The sequence below is a fragment of the Bufo bufo genome, chromosome 2, assembly GCF_905171765.1.
Source record: "Bufo bufo chromosome 2, aBufBuf1.1, whole genome shotgun sequence".
Classification (NCBI taxonomy): Eukaryota; Metazoa; Chordata; class Amphibia; order Anura; family Bufonidae; genus Bufo; species Bufo bufo.
In genome coordinates this window covers 595241451-595256304 of record NC_053390.1, presented here as the reverse complement: position 1 = coordinate 595256304, position 14854 = coordinate 595241451, and the positions used below count along the sequence as shown (strand labels likewise).

The following is a 14854-nucleotide window of genomic DNA, read 5'->3' as shown; positions in this document are numbered from 1 at the left end:
GTTTTCTACTGCTGCTGATTGAAGAACTCACCTGGTTCGGTCCACGCACAGGAGATTCGACATGCTGGGTGAGCTGGATTTGTTTTCTACTGTGTAACAGGAACAAACCATTTCCAGATACCCCCTGTACTAGGGTACTATATAGACAGGGATCTGGATTCTGCTCTAAGGGAACCACCAGGTTGCTACCTCTTTGAATAGTTAGTAGACTTTTGACCCAGTGAGCTCAAGAAACACTGCTACAAAACACTGAAGGTTTAGACAAAACTTTAGTCAGGGAAAAGCAGAAGTCAGGAAAGGCAAAATTTATGCAATCTAAAGTCAATCCGAGGGTCAGGGAAGGCCACTTAGGGTTAGTATGGTGATCAGGCAGTGGTCAGGTCAGGCAGTGAATGGACAAATCCAGAAATAGACAGAAGTTTGTACACGGGAGAGTGAACAAAACAAGTAGCAGACCTGTGCAAGAATCTAGACAACTAGAACTTATTGCTCAGGCATTCTACAATAGGGGAAGGTTCTTTAAATACCTTGTGGTGGCATAGGCTGGGGAAGAGAGGAAAAGAGAGGCAGACAAGAAACAGGCCTCCACCTACGTGAAGTAGACAAAGCAGTGCTCCTTGGCAACTGTGCCTGCCAGAAAGAATCAAAGGCATGTCGGAATGCTGGTGAACTGGAGCTGGGGGACAGGTGAGCAATCTGGCGACCATACCCATCCAGTTGAGGTAGAGGCTGGTGGGTACAGACCACCAGTATAACAGATTTAAAATAATGTATTACAAACCTATCAAGGGGGCTAGGATTGTGAAGTAGTAACTAAAATGAAGATCTTTGATCAAATTTGCAGTCTAAGGCCTCATGCACACGACCGTTGTTGTGTTCCGTGTCCGTTGTTCCGTTTTCCGTGATTTTCTGCGGACCCATTGACTTTCAATGGGTCCGTTGAAAACTCGGAAAATGCACCGTTTGTCATCCGCGTCCGTGATCCGTATTTCCAGTCCGTCAAAAAAATATGACCTGTCCTATTTTTTTCACGGACAACGGTTTGCGGACCCATTCAAGTCAATGGGTCCGTGAAAAAACACGGAGGCACACAAGATTGTCATCCGCTTCCGTGATCCGTGTCCATTTTTTTCCTATCATTTGCAAGGCAAACTTGACTTAGATTTTTTTTTCACTTTTCATGTCTGGGGATCCTCCAAAAATCAAGGAAGACACACGGAAACAAAAACGGAAACGGATCACGGAACAACGGAACCCCGTTTTGCGGACCGTGAAAAAAATACTGTCGTGTGCATGAGGCCTAAAGAAGTGGTCTCCAACTAATGTCTTGCTAGATATAGCATGCTAACAGTTGTAGTTTGGAATCTGCTATAGAGTCGCAGGATGAAAACCACTGATCTAAGAGGAATTGGGAGGAAGAGACAATATTAATGTTATGAATCTACCCTTTCATATTCTATTCCTTTTTACTGTTGACTACACATTCTGACATGTGCCCTGTGGTGTAATGTAGACCTTACTAAGAGAGTTATTCAATCCATAAAAGAATATCAGTAAAAAATAACAAAATGTCTGCCCCTGGTGTATTGGCAGGTACATCAAAATCTATTCATCTCACCAGTCAATTCCTTTGTGATAGTTGTTTCCATTGAAGAATTGCACTTCCTCAAAAGTCTTTGGGGTAGGAAAGTTGCTTATGATATAAGGATGCATCAAGAGAAATAAATAAAGTGCCGTTGTGCCTGAAAAATATAGAATATGTATGTTAGAAAACATGAAACAGCTCAAATGTGTAGATATATACAGTACAGACCAAAAGTTTGGACACACCTTCTCATTCAAAGAGTTTTCTTTATTTTCATGACTATGAAAATTGTAGATTCACACTGAAGGCATCAAAACTATGAATTAACACATGTGGAATTATATACATAACAAACAAGTGTGAAACAACTGAAAATATGTCATATTCTAGGTTCTTCAAAGTAGCCACCTTTTGCTTTGATTACTGCTTTGCACACTCTTGGCATTCTCTTGTTAATTCATAGTTTTGATGCCTTCATAGTCATGAAAATAAAGAAAACTCTTTGAATGAGAAGGTGTGTCCAAACTTTTGGTCTGTACTGTATATATATATATATATATATCTCAAGGAAATTGGCTAGGCATATGATCTAATTATGGGGGGGGGGGGGAATTAGATGTGAAAAAACTTAGGGGGATAAGTAGGAAGTAATAACCCAGAATAATCCCATGGTTCAGTAGAGCCAAATGGGACAATAAGGATCCCCAAAAAGAAATGCCCTATAACGAACAGGAGCTACAAGTGTCCAGTGATAATAATGTGCCTGCCAGTGGGTAGGGGCTGCATGACTAAGCGCTCTACTGAACCATGGGATTATTCTGGGTTATTATTTCCCACTTATCCCCCTAAGTTTTTTCTGTTTCTTTTTCCCTATTTTTGGGCCTCATTTGTGTTTGATGTACTCAGCATACTTGATACCCAGCAATTTGGTGTATTCAGTGTACTCAGCATATTTTTGTACTCATCATATTTTTGTACTCAGCATATTTGTTTACCCAGCATTTTTGTGTATTCAGTTTATCATGTACTCAGCATACTCTAAGATTGTCCGTTTCCCCTGATGAGTTATTCCAACAAAACATTGCACATCGGGAACTTCTATTTAGGGTGCACTAGGGATTCTGCATGGGTTTTGGGACAGGTATCTGGACGGGGTCGCCCCTTTTGGGGCGAGTGCCCTGTAAAGATAGGTAGGGCATTCCTAGTCCCTCCCCTTACCGCAGGGTGATATAGGACTAGCTGTTCCTGTTGCCGTCTTGATGCAAGAAATTAAGAGCTACCCATCCGCTGGCCTGTTTTGCAATGAAGAACATCCAAACCGCTCCGCTGTATATAGACTACGTACCCAAGTGAGCCCACCAGGGCACCACTTTGTCATTGGGATTCGTGAATGATCTACATCCCTTTAAGGATCCACTATGTCTGGACTGGTGAGATTGTTCCTTTTTTTCCTCTTCATTATGTTTTATGGGCCCGATGACATTGTGTAGTGTGCCACAATCTGTTACTTTGTAGGTAATTGCTTATACAACTGTGATTTGTATGTCTTTTTGGTGTTGCATGATTTTTATTGTATCACTAGAAAAAGTTAAGTTTTAATTCTCTATACCTCTTTTCTTGGTTTTTCTTTAGTTTAGCATTGATTTAGTTTTGTATAGGATAGACACCATTAGCCTCTCCTTATCTATTGGTTTTCTTCACTATTTTATAGGTCAGAAGACTCAGAAGGAGGCTTCCACTGAAAAGGAATAACTTTTTTTTTATAAAAAAAATAATATACGACAGTACAGTGTGTTATTATGTTTTCTACCACTGGCTACCATCCGTTTACCCATTGCCATGTATGTTGCTGTCACTTTGACATTACGAATGTTGTCTTGGTGTTAAAGAGCTTGAAAGGGGTTGAATGCAGTTCTTGGAAACCCCAGAGTGTCATACACAACTTTTGGCAACCGATTCTTGAGAATTAGACCGGAAACATACAGTATTTCAAGAAACTGACTAATCACACGCGCCAACAATCCACATTCACTTGGGCAGTGTATGAAAATAAAAGGTTTGGGCTGCAAGCAACACTGTCACTGGGGCCAACTACCTAAAATATAACTTTTAATCAAAAATAGCTTAAAAATACAAATATGTGTCCCTCACGTGGGGACTAATAGACATACAAACAACACACACAGACAGAAAAAAAGCCAATTTAAAGGACCAGGTGGGGAAGGCTATGTGTGATGGTATGGCAGGGCCAGAATTACATGGGTCCCTAGGTATGTCCCTGTGGTGTCCCTGTGCTTATCTCAGCCCAGAGATGCACCCTGATGGTGGGAACACTCCGTCCCTGTACCTAACCTGCCTGTCCTTAAATTGCCCTTATCTCAAAGCGACCCTTATCTTATTTGCCCCCTGGAGCACCCCATGCTGCTGCCCACTGTCTGCTGAGGATCTACAGGAATGGATAAGTACATCATTATTATCAGTAGTTTCCACATGGTCATGGATAGTTTAATGCCTTAATAATAGCAGTATAGTGCCGCATGGTGGTGCTCCAGTTACTTTGGTTTTTTAATTTCATTTTTATGGACTGTGATCACGGATCTATTTCTACCATTGTGATGCAGTCGCTGAATTGTTAAACCACTGGTATGCAGTCGCTGAATTGTGGCAGCGACGTGTTTGTCTTTACACTTTTTTGTCTCTTGATGAAACTTTTTTAGTCTCCTGATGAACCTTATCTTTGAGGGGAAACGCGTCGAGACTGAGACTTAGAGCACTGATTTAATATCATCTGTGTAAATTGTAACTCTGCCCTTGATTGACCCAGGTATCTTCCTGGATCTTCAGATAGGACGTTATATATTTTTTGTATAGTAGTATTTTCAGGACCCAGACATCCATATGGGTCGCTTTGAGATAAGGGCAATTTAAGGACAGGCAGGTTAGGTACGGGGACGGAGTGTTCCCACCATCAGGGTGCATCTCTGGGCTGAGATAAGCACAGGGACACCACAGGGACATACCTAGGGACCCATGTGATTCTGGCCCTGCCATACCATCACACATAGCCTTCCCCACCTGGTCCTTTAAATTGGCTTTTTTTCTGTCTGTGTGTGTTGTTTGTATGTCTATTAGTCCCCACGTGAGAGACACATATTTGTATTTTTAAGCTATTTTTGATTAAAAGTTATATTTTAGGTAGTTGGCCCCAGTGACAGTGTTCTTACATACAACTACCAGTCAAGAATCTACTCAGGTTTATACCTATTGGGCTGCACGCAACCTTGGGTATAGAAAGTTCTGGCTTGTAGTCTGTTTGTACATGACTGAAAAACAATGCAGCTCATAATATCCAAGAATAGTTCACAATCAGATCAAATAAAAAAGAAAATTACACTTTTTTTATAATGATAAATAGACCAGAAATAAAATCTGAAATAAGGTAATTTAATGAACCTTTCATAGCTTTCAAAAAGGTCAGTGTCACCGGCCTGACATTTACAATTGGCAGCATTTCTTAACCTTTCTTTGGAACAATACCCTCACAACAAGATTCAGATGTCAGAGTTTTCTTTTAAATACTACATGACGCCAACGCAGTGTACAGAGGTTCAGCTAAAGTAGTTCTTCTTACTTATCGCTGTACTGTACGCACTATCTATATTGGCATGTATAACCCACATAGTTATCGGTTCCTGGCTAGCAAAACAGATCTGATGAAAGTAGGGTAGTGACAATACAATCTTTGTGCTCATTTTGTACTTATCACCCACCTACAGTCCCTATATGGTCCCGCAAACATGGCATACCCTGCTTTTTGTTTGGTACAACAGAAATATTCATGAGCTCATGTGAGTTACTTTTTATTCATGGGGAGTTTATATTTTTCTTGCACATGGGCATAGCATGAAAGGGTACAACAGTAGCAGTTGCATTTAGGCCATATCATCTAGTGCCACTCATCTCAGGATTTCTCAAGGCAAGAAGAAAGCTAAGGAAGGAGCAATCTGTACAAGGCCCATGATAAGTAAGGGGCACTGTTACAAATTTTACATTGGGGCCAGGTACTTCAGGTTACCCATCTGTCTCTGCACAACTATATATCTGTAAAGTACTTAGGGGGAGATTTATACCCTGCACTATTGGAGGCACATCTTCTGGCAGTCTGTGTGCCTAAACAGTAATCTACGACAGCTCAGAGCTGCTGTAGATTTCTGGCTTCATTTGCACCAAAAACTGGCGTAAATGAAGATAGATTTCTCTCGGCTGTTGGCCACACCCCTTTCCTGCCCTTATCACACCCCCTTTCATAAAAGTGAAGAGTTGGCATAAAAATGAGACACTTATGACTTTAAAAAAAAGACTTATGATCTTGGCTACATTCTTGCTGCATAAACAGTATCACCCACAGAATATAACCAGTGAGACCTGTTTGTCCCTATGAACTATGGTAATATTTATTTTTACGCCATCCCAGTTCAGTGAGTAAGTTTCTTGTTGGCAATCTAACAATATGTTAAGCTTAAAATAATTCTCATTGTTACAATTTCACTTAATTACCAAATGTTTTGAGACCTGACAGATTGGTCTATTGAGTTTAGGCAGTTGAAGCTATGGTATTTTTCAGCTTCCTATTCTAATCAGTTTTACATGGAATAAAGGAAGGGGTGTAACTACCTAAGCGGCAGACCATGCGACTGCTAAGGGGCCCAGTGCAAGAGGGGGCCCAGTTGGGATCATCTCCTCTTCTACTGGAGGTGAAAATTTGGTCAGGACTCTACCATCTAAAGTAACAACTTAGCAAATGAGGCAGTGGAAGAAATGGCTCGAGGGTCATTGAAAAGGGTTCAGGCAGACCCCTTCTGTCCTGTGTGGGGGCCTGGTTTGATGCTTGCTATAGGGTCCTTGCTTCTCTACATATGCCACTGAATAAAGGCATATGTAAGCTATGCTTGTTCTGTGTATAATTCAGGTACATGTTTAAGGAATAGTAAAGAATTTTTACCAAATAATTTTCAAAACTAAACTACCGTATCTACCTAAAAGCATAAACTTATAAAATAAGTTCTCCCCTCATCTCTCTTAAAGGTAAAATCCAGTCAAAATTATCATCTGTGACCTCTGACTAGCTTTGATTTCTAGAATTAAAGGGTTTTGTAGATCTCTAAAGCATGAATTCACACAATTTAGATGTGTCACAGAAATTTTGGTGAATAAAAATAATTGTCATTCATCTGAATGGAGTTGCTTTGGTGGTAGGCACATGGATTTGTACAAGCCTCATTCGGATTAATAAGATAGTTGTGTGAATATACGTTCAAGCCTCCCTATCTCTTCGGAGAGGTGCTATCTCTATAAAGTGTCCTCTTCTGGAAATTGACGACTGAAAATTTCACAATATGATCTTCTCAGGGGTGTCTGAGACTGTTCACATACAGTATTAGAAAATAATTTGGCTTTTTATAACTTGATCTCTTTTTTTACATACACTGCGTGCAGAATTATTAGGCAAATGAGTATTTTGACCACATCATCCTCTTTATGCATGTTGTCTTACTCCAAGCTGTATAGGCTCGAAAGCCTACTACCAATTAAGCATATTAGGTGATGTGCATCTCTGTAATGAGAAGGGGTGTGGTCTAATGACATCAACACCCTATATTAGGTGTGCATAATTAGTAGGCAACTTCCTTTCCTTTGGCAAAATGGGTCAAAAGAAGGACTTGACAGGCTCAGAAAAGTCAAAAATAGTGAGATATCTTGCAGAGGGATGCAGCACTCTTAAAATTGCAAAGCTTCTGAAGCGTGATCATCGAACAATCAAGCGTTTCATTCAAAATAGTCAACAGGGTCGCAAGAAGCGTGTGGAAAAACCAAGGCGCAAAATAACTGCCCATGAACTGCAACTTGCCACCAAGATGCCACTTGCCACCAGTTTGGCCATATTTCAGAGCTGCAACATCACTGGAGTGCCCAAAAGCACAAGGTGTGCAATACTCAGAGACATGGCCAAGGTAAGAAAGGCTGAAAGACGACCACCAATGAACAAGACACACAAGCTGAAACGTCAAGACTGGGCCAAGAAATATCTCAAGACTGATTTGTCTAAGGTTTTATGGACTGATGAAATGAGAGTGAGTCTTGATGGGCCAGATGGATGGGCCCGTGGCTGGATTGGTAAAGGGCAGAGAGCTCCAGTCCGACTCAGACGCCAGCAAGGTGGAGGTGGAGTACTGGTTTGGGCTGGTATCATCAAAGATGAGCTTGTGGGGCCTTTTCGGGTTGAGGATGGAGTCAAGCTCAACTCCCAGTCCTACTGCCAGTTTCTGGAAGACACCTTCTTCAAGCAGTGGTACAGGAAGAAGTCTGCATCCTTCAAGAAAAACATGATTTTCATGCAGGACAATGCTCCATCACACGCGTCCAAGTACTCCACAGCGTGGCTGGCAAGAAAGGGTATAAAAGAAGAAAATCTAATGACATGGCCTCCTTGTTCACCTGATCTGAACCTCATTGAGAACCTGTGGTCCATCATCAAATGTGAGATTTACAAGGAGGGAAAACAGTACATCTCTCTGAACAGTGTCTGGGAGGCTGTGGTTGCTGCTGCACGCAATGTTGATGGTGAACAGATCAAAACACTGACAGAATCCATGGATGGCAGGCTTTTGAGTGTCCTTGCAAAGAAAGGTGGCTATATTGGTCACTGATTTGTTTTTGTTTTGTTTTTGAATGTCAGAAATGTATATTTGTGAATGTTGAGATGTTATATTGGTTTCACTGGTAAAAATAAATAATTGAAATGGGTATATATTTGTTTTTTGTTAAGTTGCCTAATAATTATGCACAGTAATAGTCACCTGCACACACAGATATCCCGCTAAAATAGCTAAAACTAAAAACAAACTAAAAACTACTTCCAAAAATATTCAGCTTTGATATTAATGAGTTTTTTGGGTTCATTGAGAACATGGTTGTTGTTCAATAATAAAATTAATCCTCAAAAATACAACTTGCCTAATAATTCTGCACTCCCTGTAATGTTAGGCATAATATAATATTTCCATTCATTATTTACTAGTTTCAAGTACTCCAAAAGCATGTCAGAACTTTGACCAGACCAAGAGAAATGTTACTTTTGCTTCTCCTAGATTTGCTTTTATGATTTAATGCATTATCTTGCTGCATAACCCAATTATGCTTTACACTACAGACAGATAGCTAGACAATTTTAAATAAGAATTTTTGGTAAAGCACTGTATCTATTTCAAGAACACTAGGTTCCAGGTCCTGGGCTCTCATAAATTACTGTAAGTAAAATGATTTACTTTCAACATAACTCACCTGTCTTTTGAGGTCCTATCACAAGGAATTTTGGTAGACGGTCACAAGTTTTGTCTCTAGACCAGATGTCTCTGTGCCTCCTGTCATCACATGGATTCTGTAGGAAGAAGTATTCTTTAGTATACTTTATCGTTTAGTTAATTTCAAGGACATTAGGTCTGGAAAACTTTAGGTCTGGATTAGAAAAAAAAAAAGACTGCCTTAGACACATCCTCTTGTTACTGCTCCATACAACCCACGGAGCTGTAAACAAATGCATGTAATCTTCTATGGCAGTGGTGGCAAACCTATGGCACGGGTGCCAGAGGCGGCACTCAGAGCCCTCTCTGTGGGCACCCTGGAAAAAGTCTATGGTGTACCAATATGCCTTAGACTTTTCCTGCCCTTCATCAGCGCATGAAGCTCTATGAACAGCACAGGCAGCACATTGTATGTCGGCAGGCAATTATGGCTAAATGATAACGTACATTGAAGATATACTATATTGGACCTTAGTATTCAGGTTAAATCGCTGTGTTGGCATTTTGCGATAAATAAGTGGGTTTTGGGTTGCAGTCTGGGCACTCGGTCTCTAAGATGTTCGCCATTGCTGTTCTATGGGATACTACTTAAAGGGGTTATCTGGGATTTTGATATTGATGACCTATTCTCAGGATAGCAAATGAAAACGTATGGCAACACACCATTACACATGCAAACAATAGAACTGAGGATTAGGGATTATTCTGGATTAAAGTGGTACAATACCTACTATGAAAATGAATAAAAAATGGATATGGTGGCTCTCTCTAAATCACAATACCTACTATACATACAAACCGGATTCCAAAAAAGTTGGGACACTATACAAATCGTGAATAAAAACTGAATGCAATGATGTGGAGGTGCCAACTTCTAATATTTTATTCAGAATAGAACATAAATCATGGAACAAAAGTTTAAACTGAGAAAATGTACCATTTTAAGGGAAAAATATGTTGAATCAGAATTTCATGGTGTCAACAAATCCCCAAAAAGTTGGGACAAGGCCATTTTCACCACTGTGTGGCATCTCCCCTTCTTCTTACAACACTCAACAGACGTCTGGGGACAGAGGAGACCAGTTTCTCAAGTTTAGAAATAGGAATGCTCTCCCATTCTTTTCTAATACAGGCCTCTAACTGTTCAATCGTCTTGGGCCTTCTTTGTTGCACCTTCCTCTTTATGATGCGCCAAATGTTCTCTATAGGTGAAAGATCTGGACTGCAGACTGGCCATTTCAGTACCCGGATCCTTCTCCTACGCAGCCATGATGTTGTGATTGATGCAGAATGTGGTCTGGCATTATCTTGTTGAAAAATGCAGGGTCTTCCCTGAAAGAGATGACGTCTGGATGGGAGCATATGTTGTTCTAGAACCTGAATATATTTTTCTGCATTGATGGTGCCTTTCCAGACATGCAAGCTGCCCATGCCACACACTCTCATGCAACCCCATACCATCAGAGATGCAGGCTTCTGAACTGAGCGTTGATAACAACTTGGGTTGTCCTTGTCCTCTTTGGTCCGGATGAAATGGCGTCCCAGATTTCCAAAAAGAACTTCGAATCGTGACTCGTCTGACCACAGAACAGTCTTCCATTTTGCCACACTCCATTTTAAATGGCCCAGTGAAAACGCCTGAGCTTGTGGATCTTGCTTAGAAATGGCTTCTTCTTTGCACTGTAGAGTTTCAGCTGGCAACGGCGGATGGCACGGTGGATTGTGTTCACTGACAATGGTTTCTGGAAGTATTCCTGAGCCCATTCTGTGATTTCCTTTACAGTAGCATTCCTGTTTGTGGTGCAGTGTCGTTTAAGGGCCGGAGATCACGGGCATCCAGTATAGTTTTACGGCCTTGACCCTTACGCACAGAGATTGTTCCAGATTCTCTGAATCTTCGGATGATGTTATGCACAGTTGATGATGATAGATGCAAAGTCTTTGCAATTTTTCGCTGGGTAACACCTTTCTGATATTGCTCCACTATCTTTCTGCGCAACATTGTGGGAATTGGTGATCCTCTACCCATCTTGGATTCTGAGAGACACTGCCACTCTGAGAAGCTCTTTTTATACCCAATCATGTTGCCAATTGACCTAATTAGTGTTAATTGGTCTTCCAGCTCTTCGTTATGCTCAAATTTACTTTTTCCAGCCTCTTATTGCCACTTGTCCCAACTTTTTGGGGATTTGTTGACATCGTGAAAATTGGAATCAACGTATTTTTCCTTTAAAATGATACATTTACTCGGATTAAATGTTTGATCTGTCATCTACGTTGTATTACAAATAAAATATTGACATTTGCCATCTCCACATCATTGCATTCAGTTTTTATTCACAATTTGTTTAGTGTCCCAACTTTTTTGGAATCCGGTTTGTAGAAAATGGAAGCTATTTGCGCACATTTTTGATCAAACATGTGTCGGGACCATCTACCGGCATCAAGGTGACTTCTGCAGATTGGTGCCTAACACTAACAGAACTGCCTCTCCTGGGCCTAACCTAAGCCTACAATGGTCAGGGCAGTGTAGGAACCAACTACATTTATACTCTGCTCAGAAGCCCTGGAAAGATGGGCGGGGAGTGCTCAATCGAAAAAAGGGAGATACCCTCCAAACATACTGCAAGAAAATGTACGGCGCTGCACTTGGTAAGGGGTCAAGAGACTGCAGTGCTCCCCACTAATTGGTGGGGGTGCTGGAAGTCGGACCTCCGCTGATCTGATATTGATTACCTATTTTGAGTAAAGGCCATCAATATCAAACCCCTGGATAACCACATGCATGGTGGTAGTCTGCATATTATGCTCTACTTTCTTTCTTTTTATGTGTAACATCCGACACACAAATTTTGGCATTCTATATCAGATGTAAGGCTTATGGGGATATTATCTATTAGCTATATTTCCAGGTGAGAATAGCCCCAAAACATGATGAGATGCAGCACACTATACAGTGGCTGTATACAGTGCTATGTGAACGAGAACTAAAGTTGCTTAAGCAATGGATAAGTAGAGGTTATGTCCTCCTGGCAACGTAAATTGAGATAGCAAAATCCACTTCTAAGTTTGAATGATTCACATGATTTACGGTACTTACTGTGGATTTTGCTATAGATTTTTTTCTGCAGTATGTAGATAAGATTTTTTTTAAATGTTACTGAATTTTCTGGTACTGTAAAATGCTGCAGTGTTCTAGCCCCACGTAATCATACCCTAGAGCAGCTCTGGCATATCTCCTATGCTTCCTTATTTGAGTGCAGCATAAGATTGAGGGAGAGATGCTGAGATCAGGGATTTATAGTTTTCTATGATTTGATTAAGCAATTGCCAGCTTTTCCTGTATGAGTTTTTATGTGAGACTTGTATGCTATACACTCATTTCAAATATAGAAAATGATATTAAATTAATCACTTTTATTAATATACTGCAACAGGATATTGAAATCAAACACCTTGCTAACAAATCATAGACCTGGTTTAGAGCTACAATACAAAGAGGACTGAAAGTGTATTCAAACCCCAGTCCCAATGTGATTTCAATTATTCTCCACTGAGAAAGATTCTCAAGTGCCCTTAGTAGTATTTTCCCCATAGAGAATACACAAATACACCTGCAACCTCCATTTTATTGTGACTTTAGATGCTGTGTAGCCCTAGCCTTACAAAGATTCAATAGTTCTGCTTAAAAAGGACTTGGGAACTCACCATATATATATTGCTCTAATATAATTTTACGACTTATAGCAATATTGTGCTATTGATCGTGTGTCATTAATACTTAGAATTTATGATTTCAAAGTCTCTTGATACCTATGGGTGTGATCAACCAGAGCACTAATAGTGTTTATCATACCGATATCATATTGAAACTGATTTACCTACAGCCTAGGGACAAAGCTCAGACAAAAATTGTGCTCCCTGCTATACATACGCTCCAGCAGAGATTGCAAAGTTCCACATACAGCTAACATGAAAGACATATAATTGAATAAAACTGGCCCATTATCCAGAACCTCAGGGATCATTCTGTATCGTGGATGGCATTAATAATAAATATAACATTGAAATTACAGTATTTCATTTATCTGATTACAGGCATGCCTGGTAATTGCTGTAATGCACAGCTAAATAAAATCAATAGATTTCAATTGGACTTCCTTTAATCAATTGCAACCTCTTATCTGTCTTGTAGAAGCCTGTGTTATAATAAAGGACTTCCTAGAATCATAATCGGTATATTACAATGTGAGCTTTCAATCAGTAGACCTGAATATATCATTCATCACTTTAATCGTGCAATATTATGCCTTTAGAAGATGTGGGTGTTAAATAAAGCATTTAAAGTATAACTGTCATATATATATTTTTTTGGGAGTATTGGATTGTGGTGATTAATATCACCTTGGTGGCCCTATTTCAAATTTTCACTGTGTATTCAATTACCCCTTAATTCCACATTTTTGTTCCCTGTACTGCCTACTTTTACCTGTGCTTAAAATAGGGTTGCTAGGCATGGTCCGTCTATCTGTTGAAGGACGCAGAAGCAGGCTGCGTGCAAGGTCACATTACTGACATCCAGGGACTGTAAATAAATTATTAAAGCCAGGTCCTCCCCAGCAGCTGATAACAGTGCCTGGGCTGTGTGCACTTCTCCCTGTCCCTGCGCTTGGCAGACGCTCCCTCACTCAGCAGAGCTGGAGAATGCAGAGTGGAAGCAGCGCAGACCAGGGAAGGGAGATCTGCCATCTGCTCAGTGCATAAATGAAAGCAACATGTGGTAAGAGGACCCCTTTGTGCTGCAGGAGATTAACCCTTTAGGGGGGAGGGCTCTGGTTACTGGCACTTTTGGGGGGCTATTGTTACTGGCTAGTGAGGGCAGGCGGGATTAGCCTCCGGGTGAGGGCAGTGGCGGCCATCTTAACTGAATAGTGAAATTGCAGTTTTATGCAGACTGGTTGCTAAGGGCTAAATCTTATTAAATATTGGGTAAGTCAGTCTAATAGTAACTGATTCTGCATATTATTAGTAACTACATATATGAAAATTGAAATTATGGTCTAAATGTGACAGCTATCCTTTAAGAAAAAGGAATAAAACTTTAGGGTATGTTCACACAATGCCTTTTTAAAGGCTGAAAATTAAATGCTCATTTCAAGAGAAATCAGGATAAAAAATCCACACATTTAATTGCATATTTTCAGAATGTTTTTCCATTTTAAAGGTGTCATTTTTGACACATTTTGACATCTATTTCTGCCCACAACTGACTTGGAAAACACGGCAAAAATCTGCATGGAATATACGTCAATAAGTGACAAAGTAACAGTTTGCAAGGCTGACATCCATCCACTTCAGTATGTTATTCTGCAAAGTTGATCTAGAGGAATGCAAAAAAAAATGTCATGTAGAAGCCAATTGTCCTCAAATTCTGTCCCATCCCCAAATCTGGCAATCGGTTTAAATTTCTGGATCAATGACTCTTCTCCAGAAATCTAGTAATTGTAACCTGTAATATTGTTAAAAAGGGTATTCCAGGATTTTAGTATTGATGGCTTATCCTCAGGATATGCCATCAATATCAGATCAGAGGAGGCCCAACACCCCGATGAGCTGTTTTGAATGGGAGCAGTACTAGAGTTACTTCACAGTGGATGGAGATAAGTTCCGGTGCTGACTTCTGGCACCAGGCTAATCGACAGGGATATGAGGTGTTGAACCCCCACTGATCTGATATTGATTGCCTATCCCGAGAATAGGTCATCAATGTTAAAATCCTGAAATACCCCTTTAACCCTTTCGCTATGTACGGCGCCAGTAGCGCTGTCCAAGCATGACACACGCTCACGTGTGCAGTGGGCGTCATGACCGGCAACCGGCCATAATGCCGATCGCGGTAATTAAATGC

The 14854-nt window shown here is 40.5% G+C and overlaps 1 protein-coding gene across 2 annotated transcripts in view; it reads right to left on the bottom strand.

Annotated features, from left to right (window-relative positions):
* Positions 1-14854, bottom strand: part of LOC120989895 (bifunctional heparan sulfate N-deacetylase/N-sulfotransferase 4-like) — a 781923-nt gene that overhangs the window by 43013 nt on the left and 724056 nt on the right. For both annotated transcript variants that reach the window (XR_005776339.1, XM_040418282.1), the window contains exons 8-9: positions 8927-9023; positions 1619-1742 (exon numbers count right to left, since the gene is read on the bottom strand). Coding sequence is in view for 1 of the 2 variants with exons in the window: in XM_040418282.1 (XP_040274216.1) it covers positions 1619-1742; positions 8927-9023 (221 nt within the window). In the remaining variant the exon portion in view is untranslated. The remainder of the gene's footprint in view (positions 1-1618; positions 1743-8926; positions 9024-14854) is intronic.